This window comes from Rhinolophus sinicus, linkage group LG10 (assembly GCF_036562045.2).
Source record: "Rhinolophus sinicus isolate RSC01 linkage group LG10, ASM3656204v1, whole genome shotgun sequence".
In the NCBI taxonomy this organism is placed as follows: domain Eukaryota; kingdom Metazoa; phylum Chordata; class Mammalia; order Chiroptera; family Rhinolophidae; genus Rhinolophus; species Rhinolophus sinicus.
Window position 1 is genome coordinate 69,583,729 of NC_133759.1, and position 20,700 is coordinate 69,604,428.

Sequence of the window (20,700 nt, forward strand, 5' to 3'; positions counted from 1 at the left end):
CGTGGGAGTGTTCTGAGGCTGTGGAAGTGGCTGCACAGAGGCCCTCGTGGGATATGAGAATGTCGCTCGGGCCTGGCCTCCCCCTTCCACTCAGGAGGCAGATGCACTGAAAACTGGATTTCACCACCTACAAAGTGATTTGAAAGCAATGACAGGTGGGACCCTGCGTCACCACCCCAACCCAGGCAGTAGGGAAGAGGCTCTGGGGTCTGCTGTCCCTGTCAGTTCTGCCACTGACTTGCTGTACCTTAACGAACCTTCACTAGGTAGTAGTTCCTCACCTTCAAAAAAAAAACAACAAAAAAAACAGGCCCATGGCAAGCGTTACACGTGATCATGCAGCTAAAGTGTTTCGCCAGGGGCTGGCACATCAGTAACTGCCATTACTCTTAGTCTGTAATTTGGGGATTCAGGGCCACATCCTTACCTGGGTCACAGCCAGTTAGTGGCAACACCTGAGTTTGGCCTCTGCCTCTTGTGCTACTGCCAGAAGCCGGCCAGGCCAACGGCGGCCTACGTTGGGGGTGGCAGTCATGGATGCCCAGGAGAGCCTCTGCCTGGGCGCCTGTGGCCCTCATGACACAGTAAAGCAAAACCTGCGTTCTGTGGCCCGGAGAATGTGGTGGGGTCTGCTAGGTTGGAAGCTTCAAGAACAAGAGTAGACCCAGGGGCAGAGGGCACCTCGGGTGCACACAAACATGCCTGGATTGGGGGTGGTGAAGATGGGAATGGCTCCTCAGAGACCCGGCAGGGCCCGTGCTGCACCCCACACAGCAAAGAGAACGGGCCTCACTCAGAAGCCCTACTGGTCCAGCTTGAGTGCCTCCAAGGCATCCAACTGCCCTTTGACTGGGACGTAACAGCACTGAGGAGGAGCATGGCGGGGAAATGGTGCAGGCTTAGGATGGCAAAGACAGCATCCATGAGGGAAGAAGTCTCGTACTTCAGTTGTCGACAAAACATGACAATTAAAAAATCCTGGGCTGGCCTGGTGGCTTAGGTGGTTGGAACACCATGCTTCTAAGCCAAGGTTGCCAGTTCGAGTCCCACAAGGGCCAGTGAGCTGCGCCCTCTACAGCTTAGATTGTGAACAACAGCTCTCACTGGAGCTGGGCTGCAGTGAGCAGCCAGAGGTTGGTGTGAGCTGCCATGTGCTGCTGCGGGCTGCTGTGAGTGGCCGGCAGCCAGTGTGAGCAGCCGTGGGCTACTGTGTGCTGCCATGAGCAAAGGGTGGCCGGCAGCCATCGTGAGCAGCCGGCATCTGGCGAGAGTGGCTGTGAGAGGCCTACCGACAACTGGTAACCAACTGCCTAAGCCGGGGGTGGGGGTGGGGGGGGCGCAACGCTCATGATGCCAGCTAGACTGAGAAACAACAGCTTGAATCGGAGTGGGGGGGGAGGCGGAAGAAAGGGGGGGAAAATCCTGTGTGTACGCAGTGGTCACTGGGACCAGAAGAGAAACATGTCCTCAATCACTGACCTTCTGGGTCTCCAAGGTGACCTCTGAGTCCCCCAAGTCCTGGCCGTCAGGGCTGCACAGAGGCTGTGCCGTGCTCTGGCTCCATCTCCTGGCAGAGGAAAAGTGCTGTCAAGAATTCAGTCTTTTCCACAGACAATATTTTAGTGGTTACCAGAGGGTAAGGGGGGTGGGGGGTGGGAGATGAGGGTAAGGGGGATCAAATATATAGTGACGGAAGGAGAACTGACTCTGGGTGGTGAACACACAATGGGATTTAAAGATGATGTAATACATAATTGTACACCTGAAATCTATGTAACTTTACTAACAATTGTCAACCCAATCAACTTTAATTAAAAAAAAAATTCAGTCTTTTCACCATTGAGTCACCTGGTCTGACACCCTGCACAGGTAGAACTTGTCACCCTGTACAGCTTCCCAGGTAGCTGCCCAGCTCCTGCCCCAGCGCGGAGAATAGGCGGCCCAATGACATCCAAGGCAGTCCACGTCTCTGCTCGTGGCTTATTAGGAACTGAAATCTACCTCCCAATAGCACCTGCCCTATAAGAGCCACCCTGGATCTAGACAAGACATTGCCTCAGAAAACTCACTAAGTCTGGAGAAGAAATCGGTAAAAGTCAGGTCTTTCCTGATCTAAGCAAAAAAGCTTCCAGGCCTGTCAGCTACTCTGGCCACAGTTGGCTTTGTCACCCCTGCCCATGAAATAAATTCTTGCCTGAGGTGCTCAGAATCGAGCGTCGTAAAGTTGCCCACGGGCACCCTGCCCCGCCCTCAACTCTTGACGGGCACCTGGCACCCGGCCAGGCCAAGGAGTGCCGGGCAGTGACGTGCCCACTGGCTCACGCCACTCAGGCTTCTCCCACGGTGCTGGCTGCTACAAGCCACTCATCAGTCCCCCATCCACATTCAAAACAGGCACGTGCTGGATTAGTGACTAGCGGGCACCTTTTTCTAGGCAGGCTGGTATTGAAGGGAGGGCCGTCTGTTGAAACACGCTCCTGCTTCTGGCTCTAGCTCCCTGGAGCCCCTTGCTATGTACTTCAGCCAGCGGTTGTCAGAGGGCTGCGGTTTTTCCTAGGGGATTGGGAGGTAAGTTTATTCTCAGAGTTGGAAGGCAGGATTTTCCACTGAAAACCCCCAGCCTGACTCTGAGGCCTGAAGGTCTCAGGACCCACGTGTACCCCACCACCAGGAAAGGTGTTTGGCTGGGAGGTAATGGGAGTCGCACACTCTGCGGCACCGCTGCGGCCAGCGGGCACACTGGGGGTGGGGGTGGGGGGCTGCAGGGCACAGCTTATCAAGCTCTTTGCAGATGGCCACGCTCCCTGGCTCAGTGGCTGCAAACTAAGACAAAGGCACAAAGGTTCTCATTACAGTGTTATAAAAATAGTGAACATTTACAGTAGCCAAAGTTTGGAAACAACCTAAATGCCCGAGAAGGGGGTAAACATTGGCATATCCACTGTATCCTGGAGATACATTTTAAAAGTGAAAATCACTGAAAACTATAAGCAACACAGAATGGTGTTAAGTGAAAACTCCAGGATACAAACTATTTCTTACACTATGACTGATGTAAAATTAAGGTTGTAAAGTGGACAAAATTGGGAAGTACAGACCCAAATATGCAAGAGCTGTTGTGTTCAAGTGGGGTGCTTAGACCATTTACTCTGCCTATAATAAAAACATGAAGATGGAGAGAGGACGTCGCAAGGGCGATTCTGTGAGCAGAGGCCGGGCTCTGCCCTCGAGCAGGCAGGGAGCCTTCGTCTGTGTTGTCCCCACTCGCCCTGTCCCTGGCAGGACAGTGTTCCACGTACCTTCGGCATCTTGGAGTCACCTCCTGCGTCACCAAGCTCCCACACACACTGCCCGCCCACACTGTTTGAGCACTGACTTTACAGGCACCCAGACAGAACTGATGTGAGCACCCCCGCAGGCTCAGTCTGGAGAAGGGGAACATGGAACCCCAGGTTCCTTCCAACAGCATCCTCTCTCTACCAGAGGAGCCCAGAGCACTGAGGGACAAGGGGAGAAGCACAAGGAAGTGAAGTTACAGCTAAGTTCAGAGTTCTCCAAGCAGCCAGAAAAAAAAGCCCTTTACAGAGTATTGTAATTATTTGTACACATGGCAGTCTCCATCTGTACAAAAGTGATGGGTTCATTCATTATTTTACGTTTCCTGTAGCTTCAAGCTGAGTGCGTGTCATTCAGTGGCATCAACAAGCATTTACTGAGTAAATGACTAATGTATGAATAAATGGCCCTCCAACATCCCACGTGACACGGAGCCAGCCCAGGTGGCTGGGCTGACTCAGATGCTGGCTTACCTGCAGACTCACATGTTCAGTGTGCCCAAGACCTGCGTCCTTCTCTTCATTGGCATTTACAGGTTCTTCCAGAGACCTTAGGAAAAGATTGGACATATGTCCTCTGTAAAAGGACCAGGAAGATAAAGGGCAGGAAGGTGGGAGGCAGGCTGCAAGAACTTGATGACGAAGAGCAAAGACTTCTCAGGGACCTTATCATCTTAGCTCGGTTGTTTTGACGGGACTCAGTAATCTTCTAGCAGTTCAGAAGGACTGGGCAAAGGGACCATTTTCCTCAGATTTAGGCTGGTTGAGCTCTCCATCGACAGGAGAAGTGACACAGGCAGAGGGGCAGATGCTTAACCCAGAGAGACCAGTTTGCATCCTGGCTGTCATTGTCACAGTGTGACTGTTTCTTCATCCACTATGGATGAGTGTGATAAATGAGAAAATGTGTGCGCAGGCCCTACTCAGGGCCTGGAACACAGAGCAGTGTCAGCTGACTTGCAGCACAGAGTCCCTTCTACCAGCCATGGTGCCCCCATTGCACAGGGTCACATGAGTCTTTACACACGACGAGAGAAGGAATTCCTGAGTTCACAGTGGACACCTCCAAGGACAGCGGGCTCTTCTACCACATGAAGAGGAGCAAGGGGCCTTCCTTTCTCTCCAGCCTTGAATGGGCTGATGGCCAGCGAGAATGTTTACTGTAAGAGCCAGAGCCACGTCCGTCCGTGTCAGACAGGGTTGTTCCAGCATATGATCAAACTGGAACTCTCTCGAGTGAACTTTGAGAAGCCCAATCTCTACCAAATGTGGGCACCTCTCTTCCAGTTTGTTCATCTGCAAAAAGAAGTCAATGATCCTCACAGGGTGACTGTGAAGATGAAATGAGACCACGCATGTGGGATACTTGCTCTGCACACGGTCAATACTCTAACCTTCCTATGATTCTGGAACTCAACTCCATCAACTAAGGGCCGTCTCTCGGCGACCTGAAGGTTCTAGTGTGTCTTCTTGCTTCTAATGTTACCACTGAGAATGTGGGTGTCTACTGTTCCTTTGAGGGTGACCTTGCTTCTTTCCAGCCACTTTTCAGCTCTTCCCTTTGTCTTCTGTGTTCTGCAATTTCATTATACTGTTGTGATTAAGGGCAGATGTTTTTTAACTCTTAAAATTACCTAATTGAGGTATAATTCATATACATTGAAACGCACCCAGTTATGTGTACAATTACTAAGTTTTGATAAATTATACCTTGGAAACTATCACCCCTATTAAGATGTATTAGAGAAAATTTTTTATTGAGACATAATTGACAAGACAGAGAAAATTTTCATTACCTACCCCCAAAAGTTCCCTTCTGTGTCTTTGCAGGCAATTTCCCCCCTCTCCAATAAATGGCTGACCCCTACAGTATGTGGTCCTGTCTGGCTTTCACTTATCAGTGTTTTTGAGATTTGCTCATGTTGTTTTTGTTGCTGAGTAGTATTCCATTGCATGAATATACCACAATGTGTTTGTTCTTTCACCTTCTGATGTGTCTGTATGTTTAGCCTTTTCACCAATATCATACTGTCTTGATTACTGTAGCATTATAGTAAATCTTGAAATCAGGTTGTAGCAGTCCTACAACGTTGTTCTTATCAAAATTGTTTCAGCAATTCTAGGTCCTTTGCATTTCTACATAAATTTTAGGACGTTTGTCAATTTCTATTAAAAAAAAACGCTGCTGGAATTTTGACTGGGATTAGGTTGACTCTAAGATCAATTTAAGATGAACTGTCATCTTAATGATACTGAGTTTTCCAATTTATGAACTTATTATATCTCTTCATTAATTCAGATCTTTAATTTCTCTTAGCACGTTTTATACATTTTCCTGAACAGCTCTTACACTTTTGGTTATATTTATCACTAAGCATTTCATTTTCTGATGTTATTATAAATGATATTTGATGTTTAATATCACTGCCCCATGTTTCACTGAATTTATATAAAAATAAAATTTAATTTTGTATGTTGACCTTATATCCTGTGATCTTGGTAAATTAACTTACTAGCTCTAGTATCTTTTGTGTAGGTTCACTAGGATTTTCTACATACAAGATGTCTTGGTCTAGTTTGGGATTTACTGTTTCATGAATCTAAGAATGTAAGCCTTTGGTTCTGAAAAATGCTCTGTTCTTTTTTCTGCAAATATTGCCTTTGGCCCATTCTCTTTATTCTCTCTTGCTAAAACTCCTCTCTGTATCCTCCATGTCTCTCAACTCATATTTTCCACCTTTTGATCTTTCTGTATGATAGTGTGAATAATTTCTTCAGGTTTATCTTCCATTTCACCAATTCTCTCTTCAGCTGCACTTAGTCTGTTTAACTTGTCTCCCACAATCTTAATTTCAATGACTATACTTTTCATTTCTACAAACACTTTTTGGTTGCTTTTTCAAAACTACTTGGTTATTTTTTAAAGGCTTTTAAAGGCTCCTATTACCAACCCTGTCTTTTATTTCATGAAATATAGTAAACACACAATATTATGTGTTCTGAAGTCTTTGTGGACTGATTTTTCTGTCATTCTGCTGTTTCTTTTTTTGCTCATGGGGACATGCTTCCTTGACTGTTTAATGATTGTTAACTCTGAGTATATGCTCCTTGGAACTTTATGTGTGGGAATTCTTTATGTGTGGGATGAAGATGTATTGCTCCAGAGAGCAGATGCATTACCTCCGCTTCCTGGGACAGTTTGAAAATAAATTCTCAGTTTGAGGCTTTTCACACCGTGTGTGTAAAGGCTGAAAAGATATGGGGCAGCTTTCTCGTGCTTACAAAATCCTGGAGTGGTATTTCCCTTCTTCGGCCAGTGCCAAGGTCAATACAGGCTGGCAGAGGGGGAGCATTTCTAGTTCACTTGTACACTGAGCATGTAGTCCTTTGGCGACTCAGCTTTAAGTGGCAGCCTCCTACTGACCTTCCCATGGCAAGCGAGCCTTAGGCTTTGCCTTTGTCTCCTGCACCTCTCCCAGTCTTCTAAATGGAAGCTCCAGGACACCAGGCTTTAATCGCCCCTGCAGCCCAGGTGCTTACTCTCTGGATTTTGGCTTTCGATTAATTTTTGACCTCTAATTAGTTATTTACTTCCTTGGCATTTCATCAGTGCATTCAAAATATCAAAAGCTGGGATTTTTAATTATTTCCAGTGGGAAGATTGTTCAGGGTATCTAACTGACACATTGGAAGACTTGGAAATCTAAGGGATCTCTCCACTACCCACTCCACTACCCACTCAAGATAACCATGCCCCTCTCCAGACAACTATACCTGAGTGACATCTCAGAAACCTGTCCCTGCAGCAGATTTAATTTTTGGACATGGCGTCTGCAGTCGGCACCAGAGCCCTCACCATAAGCCTGAGAAACAAATAAACCAAAATATTAAGTTTAAAAAGTGTTGACAGGATGCTGAGAAACAACCACTAGAGACGCACTTCAGGGAGGGGAGAGCTGTTCTCTGCAAGGCCCACAGACGCACCATGTAGAAAACAAGGACTGACTGCTTTTTCCTGAGTGATTTCCAAACTGACAGTCTCAAGAACTAATAGTTTCAGGTCTCTTTGGCTGCCCACTAGCACCCTAAACTCTACACATCAAAGCTGATCTCAACCCAACCCCCCCCAAAATGGTTAATGAACGTAAGAAATTCAGAAGAGAACCCCAGTCAATAAACATATGAAATATATATCCCTCACTGATAATCAAAGGAACACCAATTAAAATGAAATACTTTTCTTCCTTTAGCACTCATTTGTTCAATAAATATTTATTGATTGAGCAGCTATTATGTGTCAGCCCTGGACTAGATAAGGACAATACAATATAGGCGGGGACAAAAATCACTGTCATCATGGGCTCACATTCTAGTGAAAGGAGACAGACAATAAATATATGTCAACTATATGGTCATCAGATGGTGAGAAGCGCTATAAGGAAAATAAGGCCATGAAAAGGGGTGGAGTAACATGGGGATAGAGCAGACAATTTTATATAGGATATTTCAGGTGGTCAAGGAATGGATCACTGAGAAGGTGCCATCTGAGCACAAAATAGGAAGCTGTGAGTAAGCAAGTCATGTAGACACCTGAGTGAAGAACGTTCAGCAGAAGCATGAAATGTGAGTGAGTTCAGAGACCACAAGCCTGGCATTTTGGAGGAACAATGAGGAGACCACGGCTGGAGCTGAGAGCTCTAGGGAAAGATGGCAGGAGACGACGTCTGAGTCAGCTTCAAGAGCAGGAGACCTGCCCTGCTGTTGCCATCTTGAAATTCTTAAGCATCTTAATTTTGAACTTGGGTTTTATCAGTGAAGTCTGATGGGACACTGGAGCATACCTGTGAGCAGAGGAGATACACACCAGGTGCCCACTGTCCTTTGCCACTGCATCTGCACGCAGCAACGCTCGATGTTCCAGGGACACGGCATTCCAGTGGACGCAGCGCGCGGTAGTTTGGTAAGACTCCACGCGCAGTATGCGTCTGTGCCTGAGTGTGTGTGGGCGCCTGAGGGGCCAGGCTTCCCACTGGACCCGGAACTATCTTCAGATGCAGAAAGAAGGCAACGGCCTTTTAAAAAACACAAACCTCTGAGGAACTCTCATAACTTCTCTTATTCCTGTCATTTCCCATGAGTAGCCAATCACTCATGTGGAAATGACACAGCAGGAAGGGAAAGATGGGGCAACCACGTTCCCTTTTCCTCTCAGTCCTTCCTTACTCAGCAGTGAGCTGAGGGTGGAGAATGTGGGTAGAATGTGTACATATAAAGAAGTGAAGTAAAAACAGCTGAGTTAATTCTGTGCAACATTTCCACTGTTCTGGTAAGAAATACGTGGGCATGTATGAGCAGCAAAGTACACACTATGCAATTTTCATGATTCTGTGTCTATGTTAAATGCTCTTCTATTACTCCATATATATTCTAAATGCTCTTTGCATTTAAAACCGCTGTTGTACAATGTAAACAGTAAAGTTCATGCCAATAATTTAAAATGTTTTCTTTACTTAGGAAGACATTAAATAGTAAATAAAAGACATCATGAAAAGTTAAGAAAGAGGCCATGAAAGAAAGGAAAAACTTAATTTTAGTACCTTTAACGGCATTGTTTTGTTTTGCACTGCCCTTCCCACCCAAACCTGTCTGTAGGACATGGGTTTTGCTCTAACCTGGAAGGCTCTGAGTTGAGGAGTGACATGACCCAGCCTGTTTTAGTAGGTCCCTTTGGCTACGGTGCTGAGAACAGACTATATGGCTGACAGGTGGGCCAGTCAGGAGGCTGCTGCAAACACTGAGGTTGCCCGGTGGTCAGTGACATGTGATGCTGAGATGGGAAATACACACTTTGAGCTGGATGTTCTGGAGGGAGCATACACCCCAGAACACTGGCCAGTTAGGATGTACACGGTGAAGGACCTGCGCACTTGAGGCTTGTCCAGGACATACATTTTGCATCCAGCTCTGACACATTTCACACTGAGCATGTCACATTTAGGACACTGAAGATGTTTTGAAAATATGAAGTTCATAAGAATGGAGCATGATGGGATTAGAACTGTTTAGAAGTTTTGCCCTGGGCCGTGTGGGCTGAGCCAAATGGAGTAATTTTTATAATTCTGAGCCAAATGAAATGGTTACCAAATGAAATATCATGGCTTTACTTTGGTTAATTAAAGGGGAGAATTAAAAAAAAAAGTCATTTTAGTAAAAAATGGTCAGTCTGACTATATTCTGAAGGTAGAGCTGACAAAACTTACGGATGTGCTGGATGAAGAACTTAAAAGAATAAGAGGAGTCAGCAATGACTGCAAGGCTTTTAGCCCAAACCATGAGGAAGGGGGACGTGGTATCTGAGAGACGGGGATGACTGCGGGAAGAGCTGAGGGGAGAGCTTCCGTTTTGGGATGCCTGTTAGATAGCTGAGGACGTGGTAGCTTTCACAAGTCCCGGGGCAGACCTGGGTCTGAGACAGACATTCGAGAGTCGTCAGGTGATCTCAACTCAGACCAGTAAGGGAATGAGTGCAGCTAGAGAAGAGATGAAAACACTGAGTTCAACAGCACTCTGATGTTTACAATTTGGGGAGGTGGGAAATAACTAGCAGAGGATTGAAAGAAACACAGCCAGGAAGACAGGAGGAAAAGCAGGCACAGGATGACTAGAACCTAAGTGAAGATAATATGTCAAGGAGAAGGAAGTGACAGACTGTGACAGGTGTCACCAATGAGTCAAGTCAGTTGAGGACTGAGTACTAACTATTGTTTGAGCAACATGGAGATCATGGCTGACTGACACGAACAATTTGAGTGGACTGGTTGGGAGTGAAATCCCATTTGAAGCAAGTTCCAGTGAGAATGACAGGAGTAACCGGAGGGGATGGCAAAGTTGAAAGACTGGTAACCTGCACCTGGCGTAACAGTAGGGCTTGGCTGTCCTGCATAGCAGAGATCGCTGCCTGACTACTAAAACGCATTCTCCCTTATCTGGGCACAAACCAGGCTACATTTTCCAGTCTTCCTTGTAGTGCGGCGTGGCCATGACACTAGGTTCTTTCCAGTGGAATGTGAGCCACTCCCAGGCTTGGCCCCTAAAAGCCGCCTGGTAGCTCCTCCACGCTCTTGCCCTTTCAGTGGCTGGAGGCAGCAGGAGGCAAGCCTCAGGGAGTAACAGAACCTCAAGACAACAGGAGCCTAGGTCCCCAAAAGACCAGGCCAAGGACAGCTGCCCTGCTGACCTCAATCCCTCCCAGGACTGTTACAAGAACAAGAGAAACAACTTCTCCTCTGTTAAACCAGTACACATTTGGTGTCTATTTGTTACTGCGGCCTAGTCAGCCCTAAGTCATAGACCACTGCACATACATGGTGGTGGTCAGAGGATGGAAAAGCTTCCTCAGGGAAAACTTAACACCTAAAACAAACAGAGTCACTATGCGGGGTGTTTGCCTAGCTCATGAGCCAGCTTGTCTTTGAGACCCAATCTCAGGGTGGGCCTCAGCAGCTACCCTTGCTATCTGATGACTTGATAACCTCTACTCCCACCGAACCCTAGCTGATTGGCCTAGAGGTGGACATCTGATTCAACAGAGCCAATCAGATCACTTCTCCTAGGAGTTGAAAATGGGGACTTGGCATGAGATTCTGTGGTCTGAGTACAGTGTGCACTGCGAACTGTCTAGGAAAGGAGAGGAAGGGGAGGAAGATGCAGGGAGAAACCAGGGAGGGGAGGAAAAGATGATGCCTGCGTTGTTGGCAGCTTTTCAGTTCCTGGGAGCAGTTCTTCAAGGGGTCAGGGATGAAGCCCCTTCCTTGGATTTCCCATCATCTTGCCAGTACATGTTTTTATTTTGCTGAAGGCATCCTGAAGTGTTTTTTTCTCTCTCTCTCTATTATTTGCAACTAAAAAAAACTTTGGTTAAAAGTTATCTTCTGAAACAGCAATTTAATTTCTAGGTCTTTGTCCTAAGGAAATAATTGGTCATGTGAAGAAAGAGGTATTTGTAAGAAGCTACGTTGCAGAGATGTCCAAAACAATGAAAACTAAAATCAACCGAAATGCCCACTAATGTGGGACTGGTCATTTAGTCACTCAACAAATCTTTACTGAGCACTTACCACGTGCCAGGCACTGTGCTAGGTGCTGGGGTACATCAGTCAATAAAATAGGCAAAGCCTCTGCTCTCATGGAACTTACAGTCTGAGATGGACAATACGTGTGTAAACACACTTCCACAGAATTTCTGATCAGGATAATGAGAAGAGCCCCAACAATAAACAGAAAGGCCAAAGAAGGATGCAGGTCTGGACTATTTCAAGGTCAGGAAGAAAAGCCCCTATGGCTGAAGGAGGAAAGTGATGAGATGAGGCCGGGACAGTGGCATCAGGGCCTGAAGTAGGTGATGGAGGGGCTCAATGAGGAAGGGACACAGGATAGGCTGTGGTGTTAAAGAGACTGGATGGGTGAAAAGGTATGGACATGAAAAGAACGGTGATGCTTCGTGGAACACAGCGGGCTAAGAGCATTTGCAGCGCTCTCCCTCCAGTTCTCACCCTAGCTAGCCTCATGCCTTTTCACTGCCTCTACTTCCCGAGCCCATCCTCTCCCACATCCCTGCACCCACCCGCAGATGTCTGCCCACCCAGCCGGGTCTGATTCTGTCATCTTCCTGCAGGACCCTGCATTTTCCTTCCATTGGGTCCAGCCTAGTTTTAAATTACGTGCGCATACACGCTAGTTTCTTTCCCCTTTTCACATGTGCAGATCTGAGGGTGAGAACGACAATAGTCTAACCTTCCATGGTCTCTCCTGTGGTTGACACTAGCAGGTACTCAACAAATACCTGCCGAATGAGTAGACGAACGAAGGTACCTTTCCAGGCACTGCTCTGTCCATTTCACTTCCTGAAAGAGCGGGAACCTCAGGAGCAGGGGTGAACTTGATCCCAACAGCGAAATGCCAGGACTCAGTGAGAAACATGCTTCCACAGGGCTGGGACCCACCTGCTTTCTGGCATGAGTATTAGATGCCCTGTTTCTCAGGACTTACCCGCAAAAATGACTGTTTCTCTCCACAAGCTTTGCATATCCATTTGAGACTCTTTTTCACCTACAATAAAATTTCAGAAATATAGCTTAATTATTCAAAACAGGTGGAACTGGACAGTGTAATTTAAAAAGATTAATGGGAAAAAAAATCAAGAGTCCAGAAATAAACCAAGACATATGTATGAAAATTTAGTATAAGAATGACTATTTAATGAGTGGTGTTAGGAAAACCAGCTAGCCATATGAAACAAAATCAAGTTATATGTCTACCAGGTGTGGTTCTCAAAAACAATTCCATAACATTTAATTTTGATTCCTGATAAACCTGACTAGATAGGTTCTCTCTTAACATGATAAAATACCTTATACCAAGCTCTAAAGCTGGAGAATCACTACCAGTATTCCCACAAAAGTCAGGAACAAGCCAAGGATCCTCACTATTATTTAACATTTTTCCTGGATGTTCAACCAGTGGACTTGTAAAAGAGAAGGTAATAAAATGTATGCAATTGAAAGGAGAAAAAAGAAAACTATCATTATAGACGATACAGTGATTTTTTTCCTAAACCTGAAAACCCCAGATAATCAAGTGAAAAGCTACCCAAACTAGTAAGACAAAAGCTAGTATAGTGGCTGGGTAAAAAATTAATATATCTTCAAAAATTAATACAGCTTTTAGATAAGCAAACATCTAGTCAGAAAAGTCCATTTATAACAGCAACAAAGAAAATGTTATCAATGGGCACCAAAACTGCTTGAAGAAATACAATGAAACAGCATGTTTAACATCACAAAAATGTCTAGGTTGGTTCATAAAAGTTAATATGACTATGATCCTAATACAGAAACCACAGGGTTTTGGGGAAGTGTCCCCCAAAATTCTGAGGACAAATAGCATCTACTACAAATTTAAGTGGATATATCCTATGATTTGGCAATTCCACTTCTTAGCATCTACCTTCAAGCATCATAAAAATACTGTGTATTTTCTATGGGTACATATGCCAGTAAGAAACGCATTAAAAATAATAGTAAAAGGTCTGGAAGGACACACAGTAAGTGATGATGAGTGGCTAGCTCTGGCAGGGATGGAGAGAGGTAACAGTATGACAGGGATCTTTGCAATTGGTAGCCAGCGCTCTGCCATTTCTTACATGGAGAGACCACTTGATTTCTCTGGATTTCAGTATTCTCATCTCTCTAAAATGAGAATGATACCTAATTCAGAGGCTGCTGAAATTAAATGAGATGTGTGAAATTGCCTGGTACACAGCAGACTTGCAATTACACTTTAACCCTCTTTTCCCCCTTTGGTTTCAAATCACTTTTCAGAGTTGAAAATGATCACGCGCTAAAAAGTATACGTGTATAACAATTTAAAAATGGAAATGATTCTCATTTATTCTCAACTCCTGGAACAGTCCAAAAAATGAAATAAGTAAAAAGTTTCTAAGCCCCTAAAATAGCCCTTGCAAACTCTCAGCAAGCTTACAGGTGCATACTCAGCATCTTACTGACTTTCAAACATACATTTTAAATAAGTTTGATGCTATCCTTTTTCAGAGCACAGCAGATAACCAGGAAGAGGAGGGGACTATCAAAAGCAGATAGATATACTGACAGCAGTTTTAGGTGGTATCAAAGAGGAGATAGAACACAATCCAGTTAAGAATAGGTTAAGTGACGGCCTCTTTCATTCTGAAAGTTAGGGAAGCAATATGTTTTAGAAATTTCGATTATCCTGTGTAAAATACTGGAAGCATGGGTTTGTTTGTGCTTGGGAGAGTAGGCGTCCAGTCCCTCCCAACGCGGAAAAGGGCGGGGGCAGTGCCAAAGATTGACAGCAGGGGGCGCCCAAGCGTGTGATCTCCTTGGCTCTATTTAAATAAAGAGCCACTTTTGGGGACTAGACGCTGCATAAAAGAGGCTATCCTCACCCTCACGAGGCCGCCTCCGAAAAAAGCATTATCCCTGGTTTCTACGAATCTGACAACAACCAGGCAAAAATCGAAACAAGCGCAGAGCGGCGTTATGGACAAGCGACGTTAATGAAACCCAGCCTTCAGGACTGTCGTCATTTGTCCGGACCCCAGGTACACCCCACAACTGCACGAGACGGCGCCCACGCCTGGGGGCAGGGCCTGGGCAGGAGGCCTGGTCCCGGAGCCAGGAGGAGGAGGAGGCCGGCGCCCGCCCCACCTGGTGCGTCTGGAAGAGACGGCAGCAGCAGCACCTCAGGACGCGAACCTGCGGAGACTGCGCCATTGCAGCCGTCCTCACCGCTTCCCCAGCGCGTGCGCAGGTGCGTGCGCCCTGCTCGCCTGTCCTCTCCGGCTCCGCCCCTTGCAGGCGCCCGGGCCCCTCTAGCTCGCCGCCCCGCCCCATGGGCGCGTGCGCCCTGCGCTCCGGCCGGTCCGGGCTCCGCCCCCGGTATGTGCCGGGACCTCTCTAGCCTCCCGCGCGTCTCAGCGGTTGGTTGGGTCCCTTGCGACCTCAGGACTGCGCTCTCGCTCGCTGCCCATTAGGGCGATGTTTGGGATTTTCGTCAGCCTTGTCCCGGACGCACTATTGTTCCCGGGCTAGTATCCTTTCGCCCTGAGCCTGCGCTTTCGCGTGGACTGAAGTCGCAAGGGCAGGGCCTCCAGCCGCTGCTGCGAATCTAGCCTTTGCCTGCACCGGTTTCCCAGCTTCTTCAAGACGCGGAAAGGGTGCTGGAGGATGCCTCCCCTCCGATCCACCTCCTGGGCCTGTGGTTGGAATTTGCAGGACATCTATGCGGAGGTGGTCAGTTTGCCCTCGAGCCGGACCCCCGTGGGCCGGACAACCGAGAACCCCGGGAAAACTGGCACGGCGACGGAGCAGCTGAAAACGAAAACCATTCCCTCCTGAAGCCCTGGAGAACGCCCCCGTGCTCAGACCCAACTCTGGAAGGTGGAGGAGCAAGGCCCGCCCACGCTGGGGCAACATCACACTCCTGCCCCAAGCGCAGTGGTCCCTAACAGCCCGCAGATATTCACACGTGCCTGACAACTCAAACCATCTGTTAAAAGACAATCAACGTCCGGTAGTACAAGGATGTGATGAGAGGAACCTTTCTTAAGAGGATGCTGGTAGAGCGGTAAAAGGGAAATCCATTATGGAAAGCAATGTGGTGATTGTCTCTATCCTAAGAAAAGGTTCTGAATCGCCCAGATGTATCATTTATGCAGTAGTGTTCACTGAAGTATAACAGGAAAAAATGGAAATAAACGTTCTAAACAATGGTTGCTTAGGGTAACTCAGCATGGATCATTATATACATAATTCCAATTATGTAAAAATAGGCATTATTTCCAGGTGTGTGTGGATGTGGGGGATTAGGGTTATAGATGATTGTATATTTTAATAAGTTTTTTATATTTTCAAAATTTTGCACGATAGCATATATTAGGAAAAAATTTGTTTAAAAAATAATGTTTGAGAGATTGACTATACAAACGGACAGTGACCAGACCACATATAACAAACTGCAGCAACCAGCCCCTGAGGCCAAACCACATTTACAGTAGTTAGGACTTGGTCAATGACTGCCAGTTTCCCTATTTTCTGCACCTCCCTATCTCAAGACAAACCTGAGAAAGTCAGTTACTCTCCCCATGACCTAAGGCTTCTAGTCAACCAGCCCGTTTCCCCACACAGAGCACACCTGAAGCCTTGCCTTGTCTCCATTCTAAAACTTTCCCAAACCTTGTGTGCCTCTGAGTCTCTGCCAAATGCAAATGATGGTGGCTGACTCCTTTTTTATAGCAAGCTCTGGAATAGTCCCCATTCTCATTTGGGTGGTCTTTGTTTATTTACACGTTTGTGTTATTGTGGCTGAGAGCAGAAGACATCTGCAAAGCATGTTTTATGCTTAATGAATAGAGAAGAATAAAAATTTTGGATACGGTATGAGTTCAACTTTGAAAAAGATATAGAAAAATGTATTTAAACACCAAACTAGTAGTAGTCATAAGGACTAGGAAAAATTGTTTTTCTACTTTTCTTTTTTCCTTTCTGCAATAATCATGTAATCCTTTTAAAATACATATACATGTATTTTTTTCTTGAGAATTTTAAGAATGACTTGATGGTTTACTACAACATACCAACTTGTAAGCAGTTTTAAAATATACAATTATGTTTACTTACAGAATAAATATTTAAATTTTTATTTGTATTATCCATATATTATTTAAAATTACTGTTGATAAGAAAAAAATTCTGAGATGTCCTAAATTAAATTACAGCAAGCTGGACATGCTGCCTTCTTCATCTGACCATGCTGCTGGGGGTTTAGACTGCACGCCCCAGGACCTGGTCCTTTGCTGGCCAGCATTTGGCTCAATAAACCCTTTCTTTTAGAAAAACTTTTGGCCGTGAACATTTGAAACACTGTTCTGGTTGTTAAGCATTTTGAGTATCATTCTATATCATTCTAGGTTGAATGATAATGTATTACTGTACATTTTTGTACATTGTTTTGTCATATTGAAGGGGAGCAGAGTGTGCCACCCCAAAATATGCCTCTTTGGGATATTATTTTAAGCTGGTTATTTTTAAGAAATGAAAGATTCAGGGAAAATCTATGCCTTCCCCCAAACTATGTAAAAGAATTTAGGTAGAGGACCTGCTCTGGGAAGGGAATGTCATCATAGATACTAGTTTACTATGACCTAGTGTGTGGTAGGGAGGAACCCAGCAAGGCCCATTTGATCCAAGTCTTCTCTGTGTCTCATTGTTAAAGATGGCCCAGCAAACATTTATTTGCCAAACATTTGCTTTCCATCTCCGTATGAATTGCCTTTCTACCCCTTGAAGCCCCAAACCTCTACCCACCCCTCCTGTCTCCTTAGCTCAAGCTGACCTATACAGCTCAAATGCCTGATTTGTCCTGTGGCCCCATATTCTTATGGCACCCCTGTATGTATATCGTAGATTTGGTTATTTTCTCCTGCTAATCTGTCTCATGTTAATTTGATCTAGACAAGCAGAACGAAGAAGGAAAAGGGGGGGAATTTCCCCTTCCCTACAATATGAAAAGGCTAGATTCCTCTCTTAGATTCTTGTGTTTAATTTCTTTGGTATATTCTCAAATTTATACTACTACATGGTATATAAAATAAATATATAATTTATTTAAATCTTTCTGATTATAGTCAATTTAAGACTAAACTGCTGTGTGGGATTCTTACATATATTTTAATTATGGCCAAGAACATAGTCTTTCTAGTTTGAGTCCTTTGAAATTATGACAAAGCATGTGGTCAGTTTGTGTAAATACTAGAATAGAAATAATGACTTTTTTTGTTAAGAAAGAAAAGTTGTTTTTTTGTGACATTTACTGCAACTGTGACCCAGAAGTTGTGAACAAGGTAAAATCATATTATTTTTAAAACCAGCCATAAAATCCATAGAGACAGCAAGTAGATTTATGGTGGCCCGGAGCTGGGGGTGGGAACGGGCTGGTTGCATGTGGGCATCAGGGGTCTTTCTGGAGTGATGAAAATATCCTAAAATTGCATTCTGGTGATGGTTGCACAATTCTGTAAATTTACTAAAAAATCATTCAATTACAACGTAAAACAAGCAAATTCTATGGTAAGTTATGCCACAATAAAGCTATTAAATTTTTAAAAAGCAACAGCCAAAAAACAAAAGCAAAATGTCTTTTAGTAGAAGCAAGAGCTGTCGAGAGAGAGAGAGAGAGAGAGAGAGAGAGAGAGAGAGAGAGGCTCCTGGTGCAACAGAGAGAGAGAGAGAGAGAGAGAGAGAGAGAGGCTCCTGGTGCAAACCAACAGGGTCCTCATGGCTCAGCCCAGCGCCTGTGCCCCACAGGCTGCTTCCTGAACCCAACAGCACTCCCCTCCTGCACCTGGACCCAGGCTGCTTCCACCTGAGGAGCTCGGGTCTCCTGGTCACAGGTCAGCACAGGCCCTGCCCAGTCTGCATCAACACCTTCCTTCCGTATCCCCATCCTCCCGGGGACCTTGAACCCCCACTCCTGTGGGGACCTCTGGAAGGTACCTGAGGGGAGGAGCCGGGAGCCCCAGGCAGTGGTCGAGGGCCACATTCAGGCTCTGGACACGGCACGGTTTTCAGTTCCCTTCAGGGATTTATTAAGGCATTGAGCACGGTGTGGTTTTTAGCCGACTGGTGAATACAAGGACATATATTAGGACCTAAGGGATGTGCTTTTAAGGTTAATGGTGAGGAGGATGAGCTGAAAGAGCATAGAATACACCTGTGTGGCACCCGGTGTCCCTCAGCCAAGAGCTGAGGTGTGGGGTCTCCTGGAGAGCTACCACTGGTGCCCAATAGGAGGTGACCCCTCACCTGGTGCCAAGTGGCAGAAAAGCCTGAGCAGGCAGCTGCAGGAGAGTGCCTGTGGGTGGGGGATGTGGTGTGGCCTGGCCAGGTGGCAGACAGGAGGGTTCCCGACACTGCAGGGGCCAGTGGGCCCAGGGTCAGGAGAGGGGGCGGGGAGCCTCTGCCTGGACCCCAACTATGGCTGTTCAGCCTTCTGTCCGTTTACAACTCACTGCTTCTGGGGAAAATGGAGGGCTGTTTCCTTCAGGAGAAAGCAGACCAGGAGGGAGGGAGGGAGGACAGGTCAGCCCCCGCTGGGCAGTCTTCAGCCTGAAACTCCAGACTGCTCATAGTCACTGGAGGTGCTGAACTGTCTCTCCACTTTCCTTTGGTCCTTGATCTTGAGTCCAATGTCCACCCTCTCCTCAAAGAAATTTACCAGCACGGACTCCGTCAGGATAGAGGCCAGGATCTGCTCAAAGGAGATGCTCCAGTCTGCGTCCACGGTGCCCCCGCTGCGGGCCTCCCCACCCACCAGCACCGTGTCATCGGCCAGGTCCTCACACTGCAGGGAACCCGTGCTGACCACCGAGTAGGAGGACATGGACATGTCGTCTTTGGTTTCATCGTCCGACAGACGCTGGGAGGGGGAGCCCTGGCCCTCGCCGCTGCCCCCTTGGCCCACCACCTGGCTCTCCTGTGGCACATTCCCAAGCTGAGTGTCTCCGCCAGCTCTGGCCTGGGGGTCGCCCATGGCTGGTGACTGGATCTCTCGCGCTGGGTCCTGAGGGGGTCCGGGGGCTGGTGGCTCGTCCTCCCCCGGGGCAGTGTCCCGGAGTTTCCTGCCCGGCTGCCCCAAGAACCTCTTCCCCACCTCGCCAATGCGTAGCAGCAGGCTGGCCACCGTGGCGATGGCGTGGTACAAATCCTGCTCCTTGGGGTCTTCACTGAACATGTTGTAAAGCGTCTTGCACAGCTCAATGAACTGCTCCTTTTAAGGGAAAAACAGAAAAAGGGCAGGGAGATGGTAAAAGGTGGGTCAGACCTGAACCGAGGGTTGAGCCCTCGGCTCAACCAGACTAACCACAGTGGTTCTTCTAACTGGTGTGGGGTGCTGTCTCATTAGTCATGCCCATCTCACAGATTGGGACACAGGCTCAGAGAGGGAAAGTGACATGACCAACGTAACACAGCCTTAAAAGGGCTTTCCCAGTTACCTTTCTTCCAGTACAGAGAACGATCTAGAATCTCTTCCTGTCTCTATGTCTATTCTTTTAGCAGAGATGGATCTATTTCTATCATGACTCTTCAAACCCAGTGACTATAAGAATTTCTTTACTGTGCTTTGGAACCACTTTTATATCTTTGGAACTTTTTATATCTTTAATTGGAAGTGGCTTCAACTCTGTCCTTGACGAAGCTCTTTAGAGGGTGGTGACAAGGCAAGTGCAGCCTGGGGAGGTCCGATTCCAGATCCTGAAATCACACATTCAGGCCTCCTGGCCAGAGCATGGGAAAATTCCCTGGTTCATGGGGCGCCCCACTCTTCAACCCAGATGGGAGTTCGCAGACTGCAGGGTGCCCCCTGGGCCCAGCAGGGCTGTACTCAGGCTGCAACTCAAGAAATGCGTTTGGTTAGACATCTGTGGTCCTGGCCTTGACAACCTTGCCAAGATGCCAGACCTGGAGACCAGCAAATGGGGGCCTGGCAGGAGCAGGAGCGCCATGACGCCCTCTCCTTGTAAAAGGTGGTGTGTCAGTGTCTGCTTATCCGCTTTTCTGGTTCACGATATTGATTAAATGTGAGCAAGTGGTCACCATGAGACAACATGAACCAGGCCCTGAAGCAACTGGCCTCCTATCTTTCTGGAATTGTCCCTGACTGCTATCTGACTGCTATCTGCAGGCTCTGGAGGTAGGCAGGAGAATTCCCACCGTCTGAGGGTCCCAGGTCGGTGGCCCCCGTCGGGCCAGCATTCCCACCAGTGTCT

The 20,700-nt window shown here is 46.7% G+C and overlaps 2 protein-coding genes across 10 annotated transcripts in view; both read right to left on the reverse strand.

Moving 5' to 3' along the window:
• The window catches only part of MRNIP (MRN complex interacting protein), a 16,332-nt gene extending 1,073 nt beyond the window's left edge, over positions 1–15,259 (reverse strand). Inside the window, 7 exon segments of the mRNA XM_019716952.2 lie at positions 1,480–1,567; positions 2,425–2,454; positions 2,456–2,553; positions 3,810–3,885; positions 7,110–7,198; positions 12,384–12,443; positions 14,582–15,259. Of these exon segments, the coding sequence (XP_019572511.2) occupies positions 1,480–1,567; positions 2,425–2,454; positions 2,456–2,553; positions 3,810–3,885; positions 7,110–7,198; positions 12,384–12,443; positions 14,582–14,767 (627 nt within the window). The 5' untranslated portion in view covers positions 14,768–15,259.
• Positions 15,260–17,933: 2,674 nt separating this feature from the next.
• The window catches only part of TBC1D9B (TBC1 domain family member 9B), a 38,668-nt gene continuing 35,901 nt past the window's right edge, over positions 17,934–20,700 (reverse strand). For all 9 annotated transcript variants that reach the window (XR_012489745.1, XM_074313337.1, XM_019716945.2 and 6 more), the window contains one exon: positions 17,934–19,700. Coding sequence is in view for 8 of the 9 variants with exons in the window: in XM_074313337.1 (XP_074169438.1) it covers positions 19,035–19,700 (666 nt within the window). In the remaining variant the exon portion in view is untranslated. The remainder of the gene's footprint in view (positions 19,701–20,700) is intronic.